The sequence below is a fragment of the Wyeomyia smithii genome, chromosome 1, assembly GCF_029784165.1.
Source record: "Wyeomyia smithii strain HCP4-BCI-WySm-NY-G18 chromosome 1, ASM2978416v1, whole genome shotgun sequence".
NCBI classification, from domain to species: Eukaryota; Metazoa; Arthropoda; class Insecta; order Diptera; family Culicidae; genus Wyeomyia; species Wyeomyia smithii.
Genome location: NC_073694.1, coordinates 113,004,697 through 113,030,015, shown reverse-complemented (window position 1 = coordinate 113,030,015; position 25,319 = coordinate 113,004,697). Strand labels below are relative to the sequence as shown.

The 25,319-nt window shown below is 38.7% G+C and overlaps 1 protein-coding gene across 3 annotated transcripts in view; it reads right to left on the bottom strand.

Annotated features, from left to right (window-relative positions):
• Positions 1–1,804: 1,804 nt before the first annotated feature.
• Positions 1,805–25,319, bottom strand: part of LOC129718123 (tachykinin-like peptides receptor 99D) — a 373,090-nt gene continuing 349,575 nt past the window's right edge. For all 3 annotated transcript variants that reach the window (XM_055668550.1, XM_055668552.1, XM_055668551.1), the window contains exon 5: positions 1,805–2,006. In XM_055668550.1, the coding sequence (XP_055524525.1) occupies positions 1,988–2,006 (19 nt within the window). In that variant the 3' untranslated portion in view covers positions 1,805–1,987. The remainder of the gene's footprint in view (positions 2,007–25,319) is intronic.

Genomic DNA, 25,319 nt, shown 5'->3' with positions numbered 1-25,319 from the left:
TATTTTTTTTGCTTTAATAACCAGACAAAAAGGTGAACTTGAATAGTTGAATCTATCAAATTCAAGTTCACAGGACCGACCGCACTTCACACAGGACCGCATTCAAGAGATCTTTGAAGTGGAAATTCAGTAACAATTCACAATCAACGTCAATAGAACAAATTAAACTAAAAATCTTTCAACCATTCAAACATTGTCTAACAAATTTTCTTGGATCGTACACCTCACGACTGTTGAAACTATTTTAACCTGTTAGTTGATTTACTTGAATATTTTCGTTGGACTTGGAAACCGAATTTCTCGATCAACGACAATATTTTTTTCTCGTACCGTTTTTTATACCTAACATTGCTAGAAATGCAAATCAGACGCGCTGTACCAGCACTGCTTACGACATTAGGTACAATGTAAAAAAATAATTGTCGTTAGTCAAGATATTCAATTTTCAACTTGGGCAACAATGAAATTCATTAAAAATATATCTACATAAAAACCGTTGCACGTATGCGGGTGGCACTGTACGTTTATCATGAAAAGGCACCCTCGCTATACCAGCACCGGGGAGAACAAAGGATTCTCTCGACGAAAAAGCGGCGAGAGCTCATACGGTCCTTTTGTTGAATGAATGGAATATAAGCGTGATGAAATTTCGAGTGTAAAATGCATTCTCTCCACCGCTAGATGTCGATACTTAAAATAAAGTGATTCTGTCTCGTTTTTGGTTCTTCAGTTGAACAGATGTGCTATTGGTCATATCATGACGGCCACTTCCAATAGTGGTACGTTATCCTGACTTAGCAAAATTAAAAAGGGTATATGTCACAAAAGATAAAAAAATTGGTCGCAGTGATAAAATACCCAACAAAAAAAAGCCATGTTTGCATATTTCTAAAATGCAATAGCTTCATTCTTGACTTGATGGCAACAATAAATTATAAGTCAGGAAAAAAGACCACGTGGCCAATTGCCATGGCTAGTGTGATTGATTTTTAAAGCCAAGGTAATATTTCCCATCATTCAAATGAATATTTCAAGCATTTTTACTGCCTGACGAGACGAGCCGACAGTAGCAAAATGACTCCGGAGATTTCCTGACCAAAGCGCATCAGACATAATTTTTTGACCGCAAATGCAACTGATGTATGACAATAAATGTTTATATGAAAAATAGGTACTGAACTTTAATCAGCCACTCTAGTTTTGCAGCTGTTACAGCCTTTCGCAAACGATCGCAGCTTTTCTTTGCCAGTTCTTCACATCTTTTATTTTGTTCAAGATGTCCTTTTCTTGGATCCTGAGGATCCTGTGAAAACTTGGTGGTATGAATAAAAAATAGTGAGAGTAACGAAGAAGTAAGCACGCATGGTCCACGTTGTTAGATGCTCATCCACTAGAACAATATTGAATATTCCCAATTGCAAATTTTTTCAAACATTTTTTTTTTTTATTTTACTCTACTAACTCTTACAGAAACCAGATAAATATTATTTCTAGGATGTCTTATAAAGGTTAAACAAATTAGAACTAAATCTTAAACTAAAACTAACATAATATTTTTCAATAAGCGCGCGGTTCGAGTTGTTGTTTGATGCTTTCCAAGTACCGTCAGGCAGGATCCAGTCTGAGGGGCAATCCACATACCACGTGGACAGATTTTTAACGATTTCAACCCCCCCCCCCTCACCCTCGTGGCCAACTGCCCATATAAATTCTAAAATAAATGTATGGACCGTGGACATTTGCCAACCCCCCCCCTCCCTCCCCAAAGCTGTCCAAGTGGTATGTGGATGGCCCCTTGTGAGATTGTGTCTTTTAACCCGTGACTTGTCAGCCATCTCTTTCCGCCCAGAAGACTAGTCTTTCTTGGTTGAATATTGAAGGAAGCTTATTCCCTTGATCCAGGATACCATAAACTGGAACATAGGTATCCAAAAGTAACGATCTGGCGCCTCGGAATTCAGCACCACCAAAAGGTATAGTATTTGTGTCAGTTCCTGCGAATCGAGCTGAATGTCAAGGAAAAATATAAAAACGTTAGGCAAAATCAGTGAATATTCAGTAAATGGATTAGGTAACCTCATCGGACACTCTAAATAAACAATTTGAACATGAAAAATCAATAAAAACATGGCACATGGTCATACAAGCCGGTCGTTGGGAAGTCTGCGTCCTACCATAAATATCACTATTTGTGCCTTGCCTAAAGTGCCTTTTTATTACCGGAAATGTAACAGTGAAAAGGTATCCACACTAAGTAATCTGAGAATATTTTTCGGATAAAACATTTTGATGTTCCTGTACGGAGAGTGCTTTGCAACTTTCATCGACGAAGAGCCAGAATAGAACTGAGACTGTTCGTAAAGATGAAATAATGGTCCGTGGGCATTTTTGCAGCGTAAAATCTCTGTGATACTTTTGTTTTCTAGTCATTATGGCACAAAAATCAACTACTCAACATGTGTGACTCAACAATTTTTTTCCAATATAAAATAGACAAAGCGAAGGTTATTTTCTCGTTTGGTTTCATTTATCTACACGGTGCACCCGCCGTGTACTCTAGAAATAACACACGCGCACCTCTGAACTAATGCGTGCTCACGGCGTTCGAAAAAATTCTCTTCGCGCGAATCGAGTAGTCTGCTCCTCGTGCGAGTCGACGGGTACACCTGGTGCAGAGAAATGCCAAGTCTGGTTCTACATTTATTAAGAGGAACCATGGGGTGAGTACCCTTCCAGGGACACAGACAATATTAAAAATAGTACCGAAACCTTGTTTGCGGTATATCAAACTTAAAGTGTTTATGAAACAAAACCATTGATGATCTTTTATCATATATTTGGCCACATGGACCTGGCCCATATAGGTGGTTTCGGAACCTCCCAGGACTTCCCATCTCCCAGACGGTCTCGAGGAACGACGCTGGCCTAACAAGCCAGTCGTCCTGAGTTCGAGTCTCGGCTAGGAAAAAACCTAAATTAATCCACATAGCGGTCAGACTCAGCCTTTCTCATTCAAACTTATTATTTGTAAAACTAGCTTTACATGAATGCTTATATCCAGGTTCATTAAGCAGACAGTATGTGAAGTAAAGAGAGCGAAAATTAAGCGAACTGGAAATATTATACAGATTTAAAAAACCTAAATTAATCCACCTAGCGGTCAGACCAAGCCTTTCTCATTCAATTTTTTATTTGTAAAAATAGATTTACATGAACGCTTCAATCCAATAAATGTATATTCACTCTTTAGGTTCTAAAATATTGATGTTGTAATCTTTACATATAAAAATGAAGTCAAGTCTGTCTGTCTGTCTGATCCATATAGGCCCGAAAACTACTGAACCGATCGACGTGAAAATTTGTATGTAGGGGTTTTTGGTGCCGATAAAGGTTCTTATGATAGTTTGAGACCTCTCCCTCTTCTGGATGGGAGGGGTCCCATACAAATGAAACATAAATTTTTGCACAACTCAAGAACAAACCAAGCAAATGAAACCGAATTTGGCATGTGGATGTTTTAAGGGGTAACTAATATGTCCATAATAGTTGGATGAAACACAAATTTGTGCACATCTCGAGAACTGATCAACCAAATGGAATAAAATTCGGCAGGTAAATGTTTTTAGTGGTAACAAATATGGACATAATGGTTTGAACCCGACTCCCTCTTCTATAAGGGAGGGATCCCATGAAAATGAAACACAAATTTCGCACAGCTCAAGAACCAATCAAGAAAATACAACCAAATTTGGTATGTGAATGTTTTTAGAGGTAAAAAATATGTCCATAATGGTTTGATGCCCCTCCCTCTTCTGGAAGTACATGTTTCTTCACAAATTTTTGCACATCTCGCGAACTAATCAACTAAATGGAACCATATTGGCAGGTGAATGTTTTTAGTGGAAACAAATATGTTCCATAATCGACCTCAGACAACATTTTGGATTGTAAGATGGCAACTTCCGGTTTCTGGAAAACAGCCGAAAATGGCCGATTTCCACCCAATACACTATTCGTTCGCTAACTGGGCTGAGGGCCTAGCCCAGTTAACGAATGTCGCTCGCTAACTGGGCTGACATTTCAAATGTCGTCAAATACCGAGGGGGATTTCAATGTAATGGCGCTAGGCAAATCTCCCTCAGCGAAAATTGGAAAATGTTTAAAAACAAATACACTAAAAATCCTGATTGATGAAATGAAAAATAATACATTGTCTTTAGCTTTGCGTGTGCTTTATTTACACTAACCGTTGCTTGGAAACATGTTCTTTCCACAAAATATTTATTTGACCTGGAAACGAGTCTGGTGGATCGCATGTGTGATGACAACCAAAATCCATTGAACTGAAAAAATCGATCTCAATTCACTATTCATGAGCCCCTATCTCGTTTTGACAGCGTTATGCCAAACGCTGATTTTTGACGTTCATCTGCTTTTTAACTGGGCTATAGCCCAGTTAGCGAACGCCCAGTTGAAAAGCAGCCCAGTTAAACAGCACTCAGTTAGCGAACAGTTACTGTATAATAATATCCGGATCTAGAATAATACACAGGCAAGCATGGAAAAAATCGCTTCCCAAACGATTCACTTTACTATCCTTTACGAACCTGGGTTACGCCTGCTTTCCATCATAGTAAACTATCTTCATGATAAGAACTTGTATTCAATGAAAAGGTCAATAAACAAATATGGAAAATCCATGTGTCAAAATTCATGAATAGTTCTGCTCACAAATAATTTCTTTCATGCAAGATGTTCATTGCATGATACCTTTTGATAAAATTTTCGTTCATGAGTGTTATCATTGGTTCGCAAACGATAGTGTCGAGCGCTGTTCGCCGAATGTTACCCGTGGTTTCGATTTTTTTTCATTTTATTCCGGTAACCTTCATTTGTTTTTTTCATTTGGATTTCGATTATTTATTCGATCATGTAAGTATTAATACAAGTAAAACGTAGAAGAAAGACTTAACTGATAATATTTTTATTGTAGAATGAAAAAGAAGGCAAACACAGAAAGACAGATTGATGCAAGTTATAAAGGTGGATGACGAGGGAAAATTTGTTTGCAAGGCTGAAGAACATTGCAGATATGTTCAAGAAAAATTTATTTCCGGAAACTTCAAACGACATATTCTTTCACAACACTCTAAAATTTTTGGGGCATTGGATATACCCTTACCCATTAAAAATTTATTTGAACCACCCAAAAAGAAGATGAAAAAATTACAAGTGGAAATAAGCAAAGAAAAAATAATCCTTGGAACTATCCAACTCGCTACGGTAAACCATCTCCCATATTGTTTTCCGGAAATGGCGGATTTCAAGACGCTGTTGGAACCGCTGTTTAAAGCTGCATGTATGTATGTATGTATGCATATATTTACTTAAAATATGTTTCATCTTATGTAATTTCAAGCTATCAAAGAAACGCAAGAGAGTCAGACGAAAGAGCATCTTAAAGCGCTGATCGAAGATGTCCTGAATGATTATAATGTGAATCTCAATAAAGTCTATTCAATCACTCATGATAATGGGGCCAATATGGTGGCTTCAGTAAACGAAATAAAGAAGATCTTCGAGGCAGCTGAGATTAAAACGTATGATTCATGTTTCAATGAAGTCGATCAAGTAGAAGAAAACACCTTTCTTTGTGAAGAACAACCAGACGATGAAAATATATTTGAAAGTTCGATTTTCGACGAGGAAGAAAATTTAGAAGATGATGATGATGTGTATGATGATTTTTCAAATGGCAGGGATGGTGAAACGACAACACCAGAGGCAACTACTATGCCTGACGACAATTTTGACGTAGCAATGGTGAAGATTTTAGACAGTATACGATGCGCTGCTCACACAGCGCAACTTGCTGTTTGGGACGTTGTAAAACCATACGGGAAACGCATTTTCAATATTCAGAAACTAGTAGTGAAATTGCGCCAACAAAAGTACTACAAAATTATTAAACTGCACGAAGCTCATTTACCTCCACTTAGCAACAAAACACGTTGGAATAGCACCTTCGCAATGCTGAAGTCGCTATTGACGCAGAAACCATTTTTCGGTTTGATAAAAAAAACTTATCCAGAAATTGGTAAGAGATATGAAGTTCGATTGGGCTGCGTTTTGATATCAACATACCAAAGTTTAATATGTTTTGTTTTTGTTACACATTTAATTTCAGATTTCACTACGCACTGGAATTTTATAGAGAAATTTTGTGAAGCATTTGATGCACCATTTGTGCTCACACTCCAATTGCAAAAACATCACGTAGCTCTGAGTGAATTTTATGCTTGTTGGCTCTTATGCCAGGCTAAATTAACAAAATTGGTTAATAACTCACTGGCCCAAAAACTATTAAAAGCATTTCGACGACGTTTGGAAAAGATAACCGCTTGCATGCAGTTTAAAGCGTGTTTATATTTGGATCCTCGTTTCAATTTTCTAGGATCAAAAAGAATTTCTTCATTGCATAAAGAACTCATTCAAGTGAATATGATGTATATAGGGTCACATTTGATGAAAAACTATTCTACGCATATGTTCCAATTATATACTCACAGTTATTCATCTTTCGAATTTCTTGAATACTCTTCTTTGAAGCGGCTTTACTTAGAAACGTAATACACTTAGAACAATTCTGTTGGTTTCATTGGAAAATTGAGAAAATTTCGTGTTGGGTACAGCAATTACATGTCTAAATAAATGTAAAAAATAACATTTAGAGAGCGAACATGTTCAAAAGGCGTACTGCTTTAAATGTAGGATGTAAATGTTATCTCACAAAATAAAGTGTGTTACTGTTTTTTCTCTCAAATTGAGCGTGTTTTATGCTGCTCTACGCTTTGTTCTTTGACACCAACAGTTTTCGAGTGAATACAATACTAAAGTAGGATAACTGATGGTTTGATTGCCAGTTTTATATTGGTGCAGGCTCTTCCCAAAACATACTGTATTTTTTTTCTTCATATATAACATACTGTATTGAAATTGTTATATAAACAACGCTATGTTGTGAGAAAACATTAAAATGCGTTCAAAATAGTGCTTCTTTCGAACATTTTTCCTTTAAAATTTGGTTTCTCACATTTATTTGGACTTGGAGAGGATGGTTATAGTACAGTTTATTTCAGTTCCCAAATAGAGTCAATAGAGTTGTTCTAAGTGGTAAACATATGATGTGTGAGAGCCACTTGAGGGAAAAGTATTCAAGAAACTTGTGAGTCGAATAACTCTGAGTACATTCCCATAAGAACATATGCGTAGAAGAGTTTTTTCATGAAATAAAGCCCTCTATCAGTCTCTGAAATATTCCAAATGATGATTCAAACACGCTTTGAATATATACTTTTTATATATTTACTTTGTTTCTTTTCAGGAATTTCTTATAAAAATACATCGACGTGTTGATGGAGTAGTCGATGAGTTCACCACACTGAATGACACTGAAGATGAACTAGAAAAAATTCTATCAGATTTTTTCAACGAAGATCCGTCAATTAACACGAACGTGACAAACAATATGTCCTTTATTCAAAAACTTAAAAAATTAGAAATGAGAGATAAGACATCAATTATCGATACTATAAATTCAGGACCATCTAAAAGTAAGGACAAACAAAACCACTTCGATCTACTTAAATACTGGGAAGTTCAAAAATATACCAACCCAGATCTCTACAAAATTGCGATGATCGTTTTATCAAGCTCAGCTACACAAGTATCCGTAGAACGCGGCTTCAGTGCTCTGAACTGATGCTTTCGGATAGAAGGATGAATTTGTCAGCCGAATCAGTTGCCAATTCGCTTTTGCTGAAGCTTAACCCGGATCTTCTGCCTCAAATAACACAAGCTATGAGCGAGGAAGATGGATAAAAATACGCTTCAATTATACTAGTATGAAGTAATAAACACCATTCTTAACTTTCGAACCTATTTATCCAAAATTTTACTTTTATTAAAATAACAAAATATCCTACATCAAATTTGATTACAGTTAGACCAACCCAATCTAATATGTGATTAATTTACTCAAAGGTACTTAAATATGTTGCACAATGGTTTCTCATACAATAGCCCTTTACATATTTACAACTATGAGCCATTATCAGTGGCTTCAAAAAACGGTGGTTTTCCTCATTTTGTATAAGGCTAAAAAAGCCGCACAAAGAAATATTTTGTTGCGTTCATAAGAAGTTTAGTTGAAATATGAAAAAAATCTGTTTGAAGAAATAAAACACTGTCAACTCGAGCAGCGGATACAATCTCGGCCTTTTTTTTAATCTGTAACACATATTTAAAATTTGTTCATGTTCGTAAGAGTCTTCCAGAAATATTTATTATACCAAATGTTTTAGAATAATTGAAATTTCTTTTGATCACTGTGATTTAATTTTTCCTTCGAGTCATTTTATCATTCGAGTTTTGGGTTACGCTGGACGAAGATTCAAACACAGCTTCGCTGTCTTTAACACCTTTAGCTGAAAATGTTTCCTCACAGACCGCTCTCAATTGGGAGTTATTTAAAAAAAATTTAACTCTATGTCACTGTGTGTTTCAGCGAAATTTGTTACAAAAGCAGAATTTGTAACCTTTAGAGACGCCTTGACAAATTATGAACAGTACTATCTGACCATAAGCCCCACCATGAATCAATACTGTATCTCACACAGTTCGCAGCTGAAAGCAATCAAGCAAATCATGTTGATACAAAATTTGACTCGCGAATGATTCTTTCGAAAACAATAGCTTGATCCAATGATCCGATATAAACTTGGATACGAGAAGTTGTTAATTAGTTTCCATCGTTTCAAACTCTTGTTGATGATATGCGGAGAATGAATGAAAAACAATCTTTTTGGTTCATTGGAAAAACTTGTATGCGAGTGTGAATGATTGACAGCAAAACTTCAAATCAAAGATCAGGGTTACCTAGATTTATTTTAGTGAGTGATATTTTCCATGCTTGTACACAGGAGCTAAAATCGACCACAGATAGCATTTTAAATTCTAAGATGGCGACTTCGGGTTTCTGAAAACAGCAGAAAATAACCAAATAGCACCCAATATGAGTTTTTCGTTAACCAGTATGCCGTTCAAAATCCAGAAATTGTCTCCAAATGCCATTATGAAATCCAAAATGGCGACTTCCGGTGTCGGAAAAACAGCGGCAAATGACCAAATACCACCCAATATGGGTATTTCCGGAACCGTAATGATGCTCTGGAGCCACAAATCGACTTCAGACAACATTTTGAATTGTAAGATGGCAACTTCCGGTTTCTGGAAAACAGCCTGAAATGGACGATTCCCACTAAAAATTAGTATTTCTGGAACCAGAAAGATGCACAGAAGCTAATAATTGATCACGGACACAATCTTGAATTTTAAGATGGTGACTTCCGGTGTCTGGCAAACAGCCGAAAATGACCAAATACCATTCAATATGAATGTTTTCGGAACCAGAATTATGCCCAGATGACAGAAATTGATTTCACAGGCAATTTTAAAGTCCAAAATGACGACTTTCGGCTTCTGAAAAACAGTCCAAAGTGACCAAATATCACCCAATATGAGTTTTTCTTTAGCCAGTATCCTAAATACCATTTTGAAATCCAAGATGGCGACTACCGGTTTGTGAAAAACAGCCTAAAATAAACAAATACTATCCAATATGAGTATCTCTGGAACCAGAATGATGCAAGGAGCTAACAATTGACCTCAGGCACCATTTTGAATTGCTAAATTGCAACTTATATGCAACAGTCGGAATAATACTCAATACGGATATTTCCATAATCGAGATGATGCATAGAAACCAAACATTGACCCTGGACACTATTTTGAATTTGAAGACGACCACTTTTAGTTTCTGGAAAACAACCAAAATTACCTCCCAATATGGGTATTTCCGGTGTCAGATTGATGCCAGAAAGTCTGCAGATAATGACAGAATACCACCCAATATGAGTATATTCAGAATTAAGGCGATGTACAGAAGCCAAAAGACGAGGATGTTGTCATTTCGATAAAACCAATCATTTCAAACGATTTGTTATTTGACTTCGACCAAATCCTATGGCCGATTCGTCGTGCATTTGCAGACTACAGAACATACCGCAAGTAATCAATGAACTTGGAACGTTCAAATAGTACGACACCACATTTTTATTATGTTGAGGCCTCTATATCGATCAAAGCAGGTGTAGTTCATTCTGTGCCGAACACGCATCAGTATCGGACGTGTGATCGGTGATCGCTCCGATAGAATATAAAACAAAGGACGTGTGAACAAGTGTTGGCATTGTTTGCCTGGTCGAGTGAAATAAATCCGGGCTCAAGGTCGCGCCTTTGTGCAACTGTTTCGCATCGTGACTACCAGCTGGTGCGTAAGCCGATTTGGCTGCTGGCTGAATTGTGCTACAGCAGTGGACGAGACACAAAAGAGGAAAAAGAAGAAGCCATCAGTTGACAGTGAGTTGTATCGCTGTGTGGAGTGATCTCACACCTGGCTCGCTGCTGGTGGCTGTTTGGTGCTGCTGTATTGGTGCTGCTGTATTGGTGCTGCTGTATTGGTGCTGCTGGCTGTAACGGCTGCAACTTCGAACGATCGGACAACCAACCTTACTGGAAGGGAGAAGTAAAAAGGTACGTGCTCTTGTCGGCGCTAGTGCGCTAGACTTAGCGGGATGGATGTAGATCCCTCGCCTCCCGCGCCACCATCCCCGAACCCCTCCGACCCTGATCCTTCTGTTACCCCCTCCCCTGTTCATTCTTCAGTCCCCCCTCGCCCCAGGCTTTACCCAGACGGAGCCCAGGGCAGCTATACTGTCTATTTTCGGCCAAAGGCGGGACCGAAATCGAAACAGTTGAACCTCTTGCAGATTTCTAAAGACCTGACGAAGGGGTACAAGGGCGTGACCGAAATTTCCAAGGTCCGGCCTAACAAGCTCCTTGTCGTGGTCAGTAACCTGAAAGAGGCCAACGATATAGCTTGCTCTGAGCTCTTCACACGCGAGTATCGCGTTTACATACCCGCACGAGACGTGGAGATCGACGGTGTCATAACCGATTCGAGTCTGTCCGTCGAGTGTATACTGGAAAGTGCCAAAGGGTGCTTTAAAAACAAAACCTGTCCCGATGTAAAGGTGCTCGACTGCAAGCAATTGCGGTCAGCATCGATCATCGGTGGCAAAACAGTATACACCCCGTCAGACTCGTTTCGAGTTACGTTCGCCGGGTCAGCGCTACCAAGCCACGTCTCGATCCACCGGGTTCGTCTCCCTGTGCGATTATATGTGCCTCGCGTCATGAACTGCCTGAATTGTAAGCAGTTAGGCCACACCGCCGCCTACTGCTGCAATAAGGCACGTTGTGGCAAGTGTGGGGAGAATCATGCGGATGATTTCTGCAGTAAAAATGCTGAAAAATGCATCCACTGTGGGGAGAGTCAGCATGAGCTCTCGACATGTGCGGTGTACATGCAGCGCAGGGATAAAATAAAGAGGTCTCTCAAAGAGCGTTCGAAGCGTTCTTACGCTGAGATGCTGAAGAAGACCGTTACCACTTCTCCCATTACATCAAACCCTTATGATCTGTTGTCCTCTGATGAAACCGATTCTGACGATTCACCAGCGGGAACATCTTACGCCAATCCTGGGGAGTCTAGAAAGAGGAAAAATATTCCCTCTTCTAAACTTCCCAGAAAAGGTCCTAAGATTTCTCAAAGTGAAATGAAAGTTACAAGCAAACCAAACAGTGCTGCGGAAAAACCGAAGCAAACTCCTCCTGGGCTTGCAAATTTAAAGTCCCAGAAGGAGTTCCCAGCACTGCCAGGAACATCTAAAACCCCAGTTGTTTCTTTTGCACATCCAGTTGATGAAACAAACTCTGGATTATCGAAATTTTCTGACATTGTGGACTGGATTTTTGAAACTTTCAATGTACCCGATCCAATTAAAATTTTCTTACAGCATTTCTCCAAACAGTTAGATCATTTTTGAAGCAGTTGACTGCCCAATGGCCCCTCCTTGCAGCGATTGTATCCTTCGATGCCTAACTCAACTGCGTATATGAAGGATTCTATCTCTGTCTTACAGTGGAATTGTAGAAGTATTTTACCAAAAATTGATTCGTTTAAAGTTTTGATAAATAAAAACAAATGCGATGCATTTTCCCTTTGTGAAACTTGGCTTACTTCAAATATTGATCTCAACTTCCATGATTTTAATATTATTCGCCTTGATCGAGACACCCCATATGGAGGAGTACTTTTAGGGATTAAAAAGTGCTATTCTTTCTATCGTATTAACCTCCCCTCGATTCCAGGCATCGAAGTTGTCGCATGTCAAATGACAATACAAGGTAAAGAGCTTTGTATTGCCTCAATATATATTCCTCCCAGAGCACAGGCTGGGCAACGGCTGCTCTTTGATTTAATAGAACTTCTTCCCTCGCCACGTTTGATTTTGGGAGACTTCAACTCTCATGGCGTGGCTTGGGGTTCCCCTTACAATGATAACCGCTCCTCTTTAATCTATAACCTTTGCGATGACTTCGACATGACTATTTTGAACAACGGCGAAATGACACGTATCCCGAAACCTCCAGCGCGCCTAAGCGCTTTGGATCTATCCTTATGTTCGACGCCGCTACGGTTGGATTGCACATGGAAGGTAATCCTCGATCCTCACGGTAGCGACCATTTGCCTATTCTTATTTCAATTAATAACGGGTAAACTCGCGTGCGACCAGTTGACATTCCGTATGACCTCACACGGAATGTTGATTGGAAGTTATACGAGGAAATGATTTCAAAAGCGGTCGATTCGATTCAACATCATCCATCACTTGAAGAATACAACCTCCTCGCGGGCTTGATTCTCGACGCCGCGTTGCAAGCCCAAACGAAGAAATATCCCGGCGTAACGATCAAAGAACGGCCTCCCACTCCGTGGTGGGACCAAGAGTGCTCCGATGTCTACACGCAAAGATCCGACGCGTTTTTGGCCTACCAGAAGGGAGGTATACCTGGTGACTATTTACGGTATTCAGAGCTTGATACCAAGCTTAAAAGCTTGGGCAAAGCAAAGAAACGCGGATATTGGCGTCGGTTCGTGAACGAGACGTCGAGGGAGACATCGATGAGCACTCTTTGGAACACAGCCCGAAGAATGCGGAATCGCGTAACGGTCAACAAAAGCGAGGAGTCTTCAAGTAGGTGGATATTTGATTTTGCCAGGAAAGTATGTCCGGACTCTGTTCCTGAGCAAAATATTGTTCGTGTTGCGTCTCCGGGCCACGACGCGATAGAATCACCTTTTACGATGGCAGAATTTTCAGTTGCCCTCCTGTCCTGTAACAATAACGCGCCTGGGTTAGATAGAATCAAATACAACTTGTTGAAGAATCTACCCGGCAATGCCAAAAGGCGCTTGTTGAACTTGTTCAATTCCTGGAGCAAAACATTGTACCGCAGGATTGGAGGCAAGTGAAGGTGATCGCCATCCAAAAACCAGGGAAACCAGCTTCTGATCACAACTCTTATAGGCCGATTGCAATGCTATCCTGTATCCGGAAATTGATGGAAAAAATGATACTCCGTCGTTTAGACCATTGGGTCGAATCAAATGGCCTACTATCGGATACTCAATTTGGCTTCCGCCGTGCCAAAGGGACGAATGATTGTCTTGCGCTGCTTTCAACAGATATTCAGCTGGCGTATGCTCGCAAAGAACAAATGGCGTCTGCGTTCTTGGACATTAAGGGAGCTTTTGATTCCGTTTCTATTGACATTCTTTCGGGCAAACTTCACCGACAAGGATTTTCTCCAATTTTAAACAATTTATTGTACAATTTGTTATCCGAAAAGCACATGCATTTTACGCACGGCGATTTGGCAACTTTTCGCATTAGCTACATGGGTCTTCCCCAGGGCTCATGTTTAAGCCCCCTTCTTTACAACTTTTATGTAAATGACATCGACGAATGTCTGGCAAATTCATGCACGATAAGACAACTTGCAGACGACAGTGTAATCTCTGTTACAGGAGCCAAAGCTGCCGATTTGCAAGGACCATTGCAAGATACCTTGGACAATTTGTCTGCTTGGGCTTTACAGCTAGGTATCGAATTCTCTCCGGAGAAGACTGAGATAGTAGTTTTTTCCAGGAAGCATGAACCTGCTCAGCTTCAAACACAATTAATGGGTAAAACGATTTCTCAGGTTTTGGTACACAAATATCTTGGTATCTGGTTCGACTCTAAAGGCACCTGGGGTTGTCACGTGAGGTATCTGATGAAAAAATGTCAACAAAGAGTGAATTTTCTTCGTACAATAACCGGACAATGGTGGGGAGCCCATCCAGGAGACCTTATAAGGCTTTACCAAACAACGATATTGTCTGTTATTGAATACGGGTGTTTCTGCTTCCGCTCCACAGCAAACACACATCTGATCAAACTGGAGCGAATACAATATCGTTGTTTGCGTATCGCCTTAGGTTGCATGCAATCGACCCATACGATGAGTTTGGAGGTCTTAGCTGGAGTACTACCATTGAAAAACCGCTTTTGGAGCCTGTCTTCTCGTATTCTTATCAAATGTGAGGTCTTGAACCGTCCCGTGATTGAAAATTTTGAAAGGTTAATCGAACTTAATTCTCAAACCCGTTTTATGACATTGTATTTCCATCACATGTCCCAAAATATTAACCCTTCTTCGAATATTCCAAATCGTGTCGACTTATCAAATACTTCTGATTCTACTGTGTTTTTCGATACATCCATGATAGAAGAAACTCGTGGAATCCCGGATCATTTACGCGTGCAGCAGATCCCCGAAATTTTCTTCAATAAATATCGAAACATCAACTGCAACAATATGTTTTACACTGACGGATCCCTTCTTGATGGGTCCACTGGCTTCGGTATTTTCAATAACAATTTAACCGTCTCCCATAAGCTCGACAATCCTGCTTCAAGTTCAATCTTTATAGAATTCAAAACTTAAGGGTTATCTAGGTAGCATGCTCTTTTGAAACCAATTTTGTTCAAATCGGTTGAGTACTTTCTGAGATATTGATGTTTCATGATTTTCACATTTTTAAACATAACCTCTAAACTAAAAATCCGATTACAATGAAATTCAATAGGATCTTATGGGGCAACAGGACCTTCCATTTGCAAATAATTTCATGAAAATCGGTCTAGCCATCTCTGAGAAAAGTGAGTGAGAATAAAAATCTGCACATACACCCACACACACACACATATACACACACACACATACAGAAAAAGCTCAGCTCGTCGAGCTGAGTCGAGTGATATATGCCATTCGGCCCTTTGGAGAACTTTTATGCTTTCGGTTTTGCAAGTGATTGCTATACCTTTCTAGGAGAAAGGCAAAAATATACCGCATCCCTGTCTCCGGCATGATGTTTTGACCAATTAAACTACGGGGGACGGTGGTACTGTTCCACAATAAAATATGAAATTTGACGTAATGTTAGTGCTTAAGAAATAGCGGAATAAAAAAAATGACTCTTAATTTCGAACACGTCAATCACGAGCGATACCGGGAACGTTCGAATAGTACGATACCACATTTAAATGATGTTGAGGCCATATATATTGATTATAGCGAGTATAGTTTCAAATAGTCTTTGAATTTCTTTTCGTTCCAAAACTTTTGAACCACATATCAAATTGTTATGAAGTTTGTTATTTGTAAGTTTGAGAGATGACTCGTTTGTATGACACTAGTTATGTTCAAATAAGTCGTGTAATCTTTGAGAAAATAGACTTTCGTTGTTTTAAAAATTTAATACATAACGGTTACTTAAGTTCAATTATAATCAAATGAAATGGAAACGAATAGGGCAGCCAACATTTGAAACCACGTGTTCAATCATAATTCATCAGTTAACCCTTAACTAGCCCGTTAATCTTATATCAATATTGTTCAAATCGGTTGTGCAGTTTCTAAGATAATGAAACTTCGTGATTTTCACATTTCGATACATTACAGACGAAGTTACAGTCCGATTACAGCAAAATTCAATAGGGTGTTATGAGGCAGCTAGACCTTTCATTTGACATTAATTTTGTGGAAATCGGTTCAACCATCTCTGAGAAAAATAAGTGAGTTTATGTAGTCTTTGGAATATGTTTCCTTTCATACCTGGATTTCACATTTTTAAACAAAACAGGCAAAGTAATAGTACGATTACAAAAAAAATCAATAGAGTCTTATGGGGCAGCAAGACCTTCCATATGACACTGATTTTATGAAAATCGGTTCAGCCATCTCTGAGAAACATGAGTGAGATTAAATAGTCTCCAGAATACGTTTATTTCCATAAATTCTGAACCACAAGTTCAATCATCATAAAATTCAAATGTTAAGGGTTTTTTAGGTAGCCCGTTCTTTTGAAATTAATTTTGTTCAAATCGGTTGTGTAGTTTCTGAGATATGGATGTTTCGTGATTTCATATTTTGATACATAACCTCGAAACTAAAAATCCGATTACAATAAAATTCAATAGGGTCTTATGGGGCAACTCCATCTTTGAGAAAATCGAGTGAGATTGGGAGAGCGTTACATACACACACACACACACATACACACACACACACACATACAGAAAATGCTCAGCTCGTCGAACTGAGTCGAGTGATATACGACATCCGGCCCTTTTGAGCACTTTTATACCTTTAGTTTTTGCAGTGATTGCTATACCTTTCTAGGAGAAAGGCAAAAACTGTTAGTGTCAGTAAGATCGTAGCGCTACCCGGGCAGGATAAAATAGTGGAATAATAACTCATTAATAACATGTTTCGTTATGAAGTCTTATAATGTTATTCGAAAGACATTAACGTTTCAAATACGTATATGAAATTAATATTAAATTTTGATATCATACCTTGTGGTACCTTTCATAAGATATTTGAATGGATTTTCGAATATCTCATTAAAGGCGCGCTTCATAGGCAAATAGTTCATTATTGATTATTTATAATATTTTCAATTACTCCAATAATCTAAACATATAAAATGCAGCTCTGTCTGTCTGTCTGTCTGTCTGTCTGATTCATATAGGCTTGGAAACTACCGAACCGATCGGCGTGAAATTTTGTATATAGGGGTTTTAGGGGCCGAGAAAGGTGACTAAGATAGTTCGAGACCCCTCCTCCTTTTGTGAGGGAGGGGTCCCATACAAATGAAACACAAATTCCTGCACATCTCGAAAACTAACCAAGCAAATGTAACCGAATTCGGCATGTGGATGTTTTTAGGAGTAACAAATATGTCCATGTTGATTCGACACCCTTCCCTCTTCTGTAAGGGAGGGGTCCCATACAAATGAAACACAAACTTCTGCACATCTCGAAATCTAACCAAGCAAATGGAACCAAATTTGGCAAGTGGATGTTTTTAGGAGTAACAAATATGTCCATGTTGTTTTGACACCCTTCCCTCTTCTGTAAGGAGGGGTCCCATACAAATGAAACACAAATTTCTGCACATCTCAAGAACTAACCAATTAAATAGAACCAAATTTGGTAGGTAGATGTTTTTAGGGGTAACATATATATCCATAATGGTTTGACACCCCTCCCTCTTCTACAAGGGAGGGGTCCCATACAAATGAAAAACGAATTTCGCACAGCTCGAGAACCAATCAACCAAATACAACCAAATTTGGTATGTGAAGGTTTTTAGAGGTAACAAGTATGTCCATAGCGGTTCGACTCCCCTCCCTCTTCTGTAAGGGAGGACTCATTACAAATGAAACATAAATTTCTGCTTATCTCGAGAACTAACCAACTAAATGGAACCAAATATGGCGGGTGATTGTTTTTAGGGGTAACAAATATAATGGTTTGACACCCCTCTCTCTTCTATTAGGGAGGGGTCCCATACAAATGAAACTCAAATTACGCACAGCTCGAGAACCAATCGAGCAAGTATAACCAAATTTAGCAGGTGAATGTTTTTAGATGTAACAAACATGTCCATAATTTTTCGGCACCCTTCCTTCTTATGGCATGTCTCCAAATACCATTTCGAAATCCAAGATGGCGACTTTCCGTTTCCGCAGCAAATGACCTCATACCACCCAACATGGGTATTTCCGGAATTGTTATAATGCACTGAAGCCACAAATCACCTCAGACAACATTTCGAATTGTAAGATGGTGACTTCCGGGACCAAATACAACCCAATATGAGTGTTTCTTCAACCAGATTGACGCTCAGAGGCCAGAAATTGTTTTCAAATGCCATTTTGAAATCCAAGATGGCGACTTCCGGTTTCTGAAAAATAGCGGCAAATGACCAAATACCACCCAATATGGGTATTTCCGGGATTTTTATGATGCACTGAAGCCACAAATCGACCTCAAACAACATTTTGAATTGTAAGATGGCGACTTCAGGTGTCTGGAAATCAGCCGAAAAAGACCAAATACCACCCAATATGAGTGTTTCTTCAACCAGAAAGACGCTCAGAGGCCGAAAATTGTCTCCTAATGCCAATGTGAAATCCAAGATAGTGACTTGCGGTTTATGAAAATCAGCGGCAAATGACCAAATACCACCCAATATGGGTATTTCTGGGATTGTTATGATACACTGAAGCCACAAATCGACCTCGAACAACAATTTGAATTGTAAGATGGCGAATTCCGGTGTCTGGAAAACAGCCGAAAATTACCAAATACGACCCAATATGAGTGTTTCTTCAACCAAAATGACGCTCAGAGGCCAAAAAATGTCTCCTAATCCCAATGTGAAATCCAAGATGGCGACTTCCGGTTTCTGAAAATCAGCGGCAAATGACCAAATACCACCCAATATGGGTATTTCTGGGATTGTTATGATACACTGAAGCCACAAATCGACCTCAAACAACAATTTGAGTTGTGAGATGGTAACTTTCGGTAACTGGAAAACGGCCGAAAATGACCAAATACCACCCAAAATGAATGTTTCTTCAACTAGATTGACGCTCAGAGGCCACAAATGTCTCCTAATGCCATTCTGAAATCCAAGATGGCGACTTCCGGTTTCTGGAAAACAGCGGCAAATGACCAAATACCACCCAATATTGGTATTTCCGGGATTGTTATGATGCACTGAAGCCACAAATCGACCTCAGATATTTTGAATTGTAAGATGGTAACTTCCGGTGTGTGGAAAACAGCCGAAAATGATCATATACCACTCAATATAAGCGTTTCTTTTATCAGATTGACGCACGGATGCTAGAAATTGTTCGCAAATGCCATTTTGAAATCCAAGATGGCGATTTCCGGTGCCTGGAAAACAGCCGAAAATGACCAAATACCACCCAATATGGGTATTTCCGGGATTGTTATGATGCACTGAAGCCACAAATCGACCTTAGACCAGAACCAGACCATTTCAACCAGAATGACGCTCAGAGGCCAAAAATTGTCTCCTAATGCCATTCTGAAATCCAAGATGGCGACTTCCGGTTTCTGAAAAACAGCGGCAAATGACCAAATACCCCCCAATAGGCGTCGTACACAAATTACGTAACGCATGAAGGGGGGGGGGATAAGTCTGCGTTACTTATTGTTACATAGGGAGGAGGGGGGGGGGTAGTTGAGCCCATTACGTAACTGAGATGTTTGCTCAAAATTGCAAATTTGGACGGGGGGACAGGTTATCCAGAGTTACGTAACTTTATTTTATTTATTTATTTATTTATTTATTTATTTATTTCGTCAAACAAAAGTAGACTACATTTGTTTAAAAACTAACTTACATGCTATATGCTATTTATACCAGTGGGAGCAAAAAAAAAGAGTTTATACATAATTGAATAATAATTTCTTCACTTGACGGATTATTACAATGAATGTTTTCTATCGATTTAAATTGCGCGTTGAGTTGAAATATTGTTTTAATTTAGTTCTCGACATAGAAAAGTCAATTGCTTCACAGTGTTGGTTATACACTAACATCATTTGATTAATTGGCCCGTATTTAGCATAATTGTTTCGTTGATGATTCAAAGAAAACAAAGTCCGAGTTCGTAAATTTCTAGAAGGTGCATAAAGATTGAGTTTTGATAATATTTCGGGTGAATCGACACGTTGAGATACGATATCGTTAACAAATGACATCATTGCGAATTCACGACGGGCTTTTAATGATTGGATGTCAATAAGTCTGCAGCGTTCGTCATATGATGGTAGGGGAAATGACGTCCATCGTAGATTACGAAGTGCATATAACAGGAATTGTTTTTGCACTGATTCTATTCTGTTTACATGTGTTGCAGAAAACGGAGACCATACAATGCTACAGTATTCTAAAAGTGACCTGACATAGGAATTATAAAGTGTTTTTATTGTGTATGGATCTTGGAAATTATAGCAGAAACGTTTTATAAAACTGAGCATGTTACTAGCCTTATTAATAATTGTATTGTAGTGATCAGTGAATGTTAATTTTGAGTCGAGAATGACTCCTAGGTCCCTAACTCGTTCACTTTTCTCTACTACCTGAACTCCTAAGGAAATCATATTGCTTGGCATGTTTCTTTTTCTGCCAAAAGCCATCGAACTACATTTTTTAACGTTTAGCTGAAGAAGGCTTTTTTCACACCAAATGTCTTTTTGTTTATTATTGCTTCAAAAAGCTTAGGTATACAGGAAAGAATGGCTATGCCTCGATAGTTGCTAATGTCGGTTTTTTTACCAGATTTGAACACAGGCACTAGATATGAGTTTTTCCAGAATTTCGGGAAGCAACCGGATTCCAGCGACATATTGAAAATCAAGAACAGTGGGGAAGTTAGCTCTTTAGCTAAATGTTTCATGAATGCTGGCGGAATTCCGTCTGATCCCGGACCTTTAGACGCATCCAGAGCTTTTAAAGTATCTTCAATTTCGCGTGCGCTGACATGTTCAATATTGAAATAGTTGGGAAACTCAGGAAAGTTGGTGAAGAATGTATAGTCACGATCAGATTCGGAGAAAGTTGTATAATTTTGTTGAAAAAAATCAGCAAATAGATCAGAGATGTATGCCGGGTTCTCTTCAACTTTGTCATGCAGTTGCATTTTTGAAGGAAAATTTTCAGATTTTAACTTTGATTTAACATATTTGAAAAAATTTTTTGGACAGAATTTGATTTCAAGCTCAGTCTTTAATGTGAACTCTTCAAACGCGTTACTAATGGCATCGTTTAATTCGCCGCAAATGTTAAGATAAGTTGTTAAAGCATCACGATTTTTATGAGTTTTGTATTTTTTATGTGCTTTTTGTTTTTTGTTTTTTAAGTTTTTAATTTGTCTATTGTACCAGACTGGGTATTTGGAATTGCCATGACGTCTTATTCTTTTCAATGGTATTTCGCTAATAAATAAATCAGATATGTTATAAAAATTTTCTATAGCCGAATCGACGTTTCCGTCTTCAAACAATACATCTTGCCAGTTGATACTATTTAGTTTATGTTTTAATTCATCATAGTTTGCTGACTGAAAGTCAAAAACATCTTCGAATTCATATTCGTCAGGTCTTTTATTCACATGCACAAATAAAGAAAACTCTATTGCTGTATGATAAACTTCGTTCTTCCATAATGGTTGTAATGAATTCGTCACACAAAAGTCTTCACTAATGTTGGACATTAACAGATCTAGATAACAATTTTGTCCATTTTCCACATGATTTATTTGATTGAGACCAAGACTAGAGGTTTTATCAAAAAGAAGTTGCAGCGTTTCATTTTCGCCAATAATAGGAAGTAAAATGCTATGGTTATCGATGTCCGGAATAAAATCAATGTTGCGTTGGTTGAAATCACCGTATATGTGGAGTTTTACTTCAGGTAACAGCTTAGATGCAATATTTTCAACAACATGAAGAAACTTTTCAAAGATTTGATTCCGCGCATTATTTGGAGGGAAATAGACAGAGACAAATACGTGTGTCTCTCCTGCTAGTTCTGCTTTCACCCAAACATGTTCGAACTCTTTAAGCTGAATGGTGTCGATAAGCGCTGAATTAAAGTCTACTGACACCGCAATCAACACACCACCACCGGATTTCTTTTCAGATAACTGATAGTTACGGTCATTTCTATAGACATTATATCGGCAACCGAAGACTTCTTCGCTGCAAACACCCTCATCCCAGCTGGTTTCGGTTGCTAAAATAACAGAAAATGAACAGGATAGTACATTTTTTTGAATTTCGTTAATTTTGTGAGCGCCTCGCATGCGGTTAAAATTTTGGCAATATACAGAGATCTCGGTAGTGGTGGGGTGTTCGAGTGTAGAAGCTAAAGAATGAGGATCATTATTAACAGAAGTGTTTACCAGAGCAGAGCAGGTCGCGTCATTTCCTACATCTCTAGGTTGAACAAAATTATCACCAGCAACGGTCCTCTGATGAGTGAGTCAATTGCGTTGAAGACACGAGTGCCTAGATGAGCACGCAATGCATTGTGAAGTAGGAAGGTGTGCAGGATCGCTGATCATCTGGGGTTGAGAAAGTGAAAACTCGTCGTTCGCCGGGTATGGGTTAAGAGTTTCGCCTCTTTGAAATTGAATCGTAGGAATGAAGTTAGATTGAGGTCTGGAGAATCGGTCTTTCGCTGCTGCAAGAAGCACTCTGTCAGGTGGTAACAGTTGATTTGCATGGAAACGATAAGAGTTGGTGTGTTGTTGATTATTGTAGGAGTTGGTGACGTTATTCTGTTGCCTGTTGGCCATGTCATAGTTGGGGCTATTGTTATTATTCCAAAAACTGTTGTTGACGTGACGGTTGTGGTTGGTATATCTACGGTTACTATTGGTGTTGAAGTTGTAGTTGTTTCGATTGGTACTTTGATGGTTATTATCGAGATTTCTGTTAAAGTTGAGGTTGCGATTCTGGTTCTGATTGTTGTTGTTATTGTTGAAGTAGTTCTTATTGTTGCGGTTGTTGTTGGAATTGTTATTATTATTGTAGTAATTGCTGTTGTAGCTATTTCTATTGTTATTGACAAAGTTGTTGTTATTATCGTTTTTGTTGTTGTGAATGATGTGGTTATGCCTAGGGTTGTTGTTTCTGTTGTAATTATTTCGCCTATAATGATTTCGTCTTCTGGCCCTCCGTTTTCTTGCTTTGTCAGCTTGTTTTTGCTGCTGCATAATACGGTGTAATTTTGTATCGTACGCTGTCCAGTCCTGTTTCCAAACTTTTCTCGAACCAAGGAAACGCCATCCACTGTTTGGAAGATCATTTGAAGGCTGGCCGGCCATAGTTATTTCCTCTGCCACACTTGGATAGCCAATGCTGTTTTCGATGGGCATCATTCTTGGCGTGTACTCAGAAATTCTGCTGCTAATTATTCGAAATTCTTCCAAGATTTCAGGAACACTACATTGAGTCTTAGAAGTGGCCACATCGATCAAATTTTCATTAACAGCTTCAAGCTGTTCGTCGACTTTATTAGTTATCTTTTTAATTTAAGGAGTAAATGTAGTAATGAAGATAGAAAATTAAACTTACTGAAAATATGATTGTAGAAACTACGAAAAATATAGTTCAGCAGGTGGGACTCGAACCCACAACTTCCAATCTCCGGTCAGATGTGTTCCCGTTACACCACCGCAGAACGTTAAAGACGTAGTTCTAGAATCGAGTTTTGTATCGCTTATCCAATTCTCGCACTTCGTACATTTACTCAGTAGAGACTATTATTTATAGCTGGCTATTGTTTCAACACCCTCAGTGGAAGTTGGAATGACTTCTCAGTGTGAGAGATAGAAACGTGCCAGAAAGTTGCCATCTCTACCAGCAGCAACATCGACTTGCGTCACAAACATTTTTACTTTTCTTTTTTCGACTCTAAGCAAAGTCATGCTATTTTTTAATTTTAATTTAAGGAGTAAATGTAGTAATGAAGATAGAAAATTAAACTTACTGAAAATATGATTGTAGAAACTACGAAAAATATAGTTCAGCAGGTGGGACTCGAACCCACAACTTCCAATCTCCGGTCAGATGTGTTCCCGTTACACCACCGCAGAACGTTAAAGACGTAGTTCTAGAATCGAGTTTTGTATCGCTTATCCAATTCTCGCACTTCGTACATTTACTCAGTAGAGACTATTATTTATAGCTGGCTATTGTTTCAACACCCTCAGTGGAAGTTGGAATGACTTCTCAGTGTGAGAGATAGAAACGTGCCAGAAAGTTGCCATCTCTACCAGCAGCAACATCGACTTGCGTCACAAACATTTTTACTTTTCTTTTTTCGACTCTAAGCAAAGTCATGCTATTTTTTAATTTTAATTTAAGGAGTAAATGTAGTAATGAAGATAGAAAATTAAACTTACTGAAAATATGATTGTAGAAACTACGAAAAATATAGTTCAGCAGGTGGGACTCGAACCCACAACTTCCAATCTCCGGTCAGATGTGTTCCCGTTACACCACCGCAGAACGTTAAAGACGTAGTTCTAGAATCGAGTTTTGTATCGCTTATCCAATTCTCGCACTTCGTACATTTACTCAGTAGAGACTATTATTTATAGCTGGCTATTGTTTCAACACCCTCAGTGGAAGTTGGAATGACTTCTCAGCAGCAACATCGACTTGCGTCACAAACATTTTTACTTTTCTTTTTTCGACTCTAAGCAAAGTCATGCTATTTTTTAATTTTAATTTAAGGAGTAAATGTAGTAATGAAGATAGAAAATTAAACTTACTGAAAATATGATTGTAGAAACTACGAAAAATATAGTTCAGCAGGTGGGACTCGAACCCACAACTTCCAATCTCCGGTCAGATGTGTTCCCGTTACACCACCGCAGAACGTTAAAGACGTAGTTCTAGAATCGAGTTTTGTATCGCTTATCCAATTCTCGCACTTCGTACATTTACTCAGTAGAGACTATTATTTATAGCTGGCTATTGTTTCAACACCCTCAGTGGAAGTTGGAATGACTTCTCAGTGTGAGAGATAGAAACGTGCCAGAAAGTTGCCATCTCTACCAGCAGCAACATCGACTTGCGTCACAAACATTTTTACTTTTCTTTTTTCGACTCTAAGCAAAGTCATGCTATTTTTTAATTTTAATTTAAGGAGTAAATGTAGTAATGAAGATAGAAAATTAAACTTACTGAAAATATGATTGTAGAAACTACGAAAAATATAGTTCAGCAGGTGGGACTCGAACCCACAACTTCCAATCTCCGGTCAGATGTGTTCCCGTTACACCACCGCAGAACGTTAAAGACGTAGTTCTAGAATCGAGTTTTGTATCGCTTATCCAATTCTCGC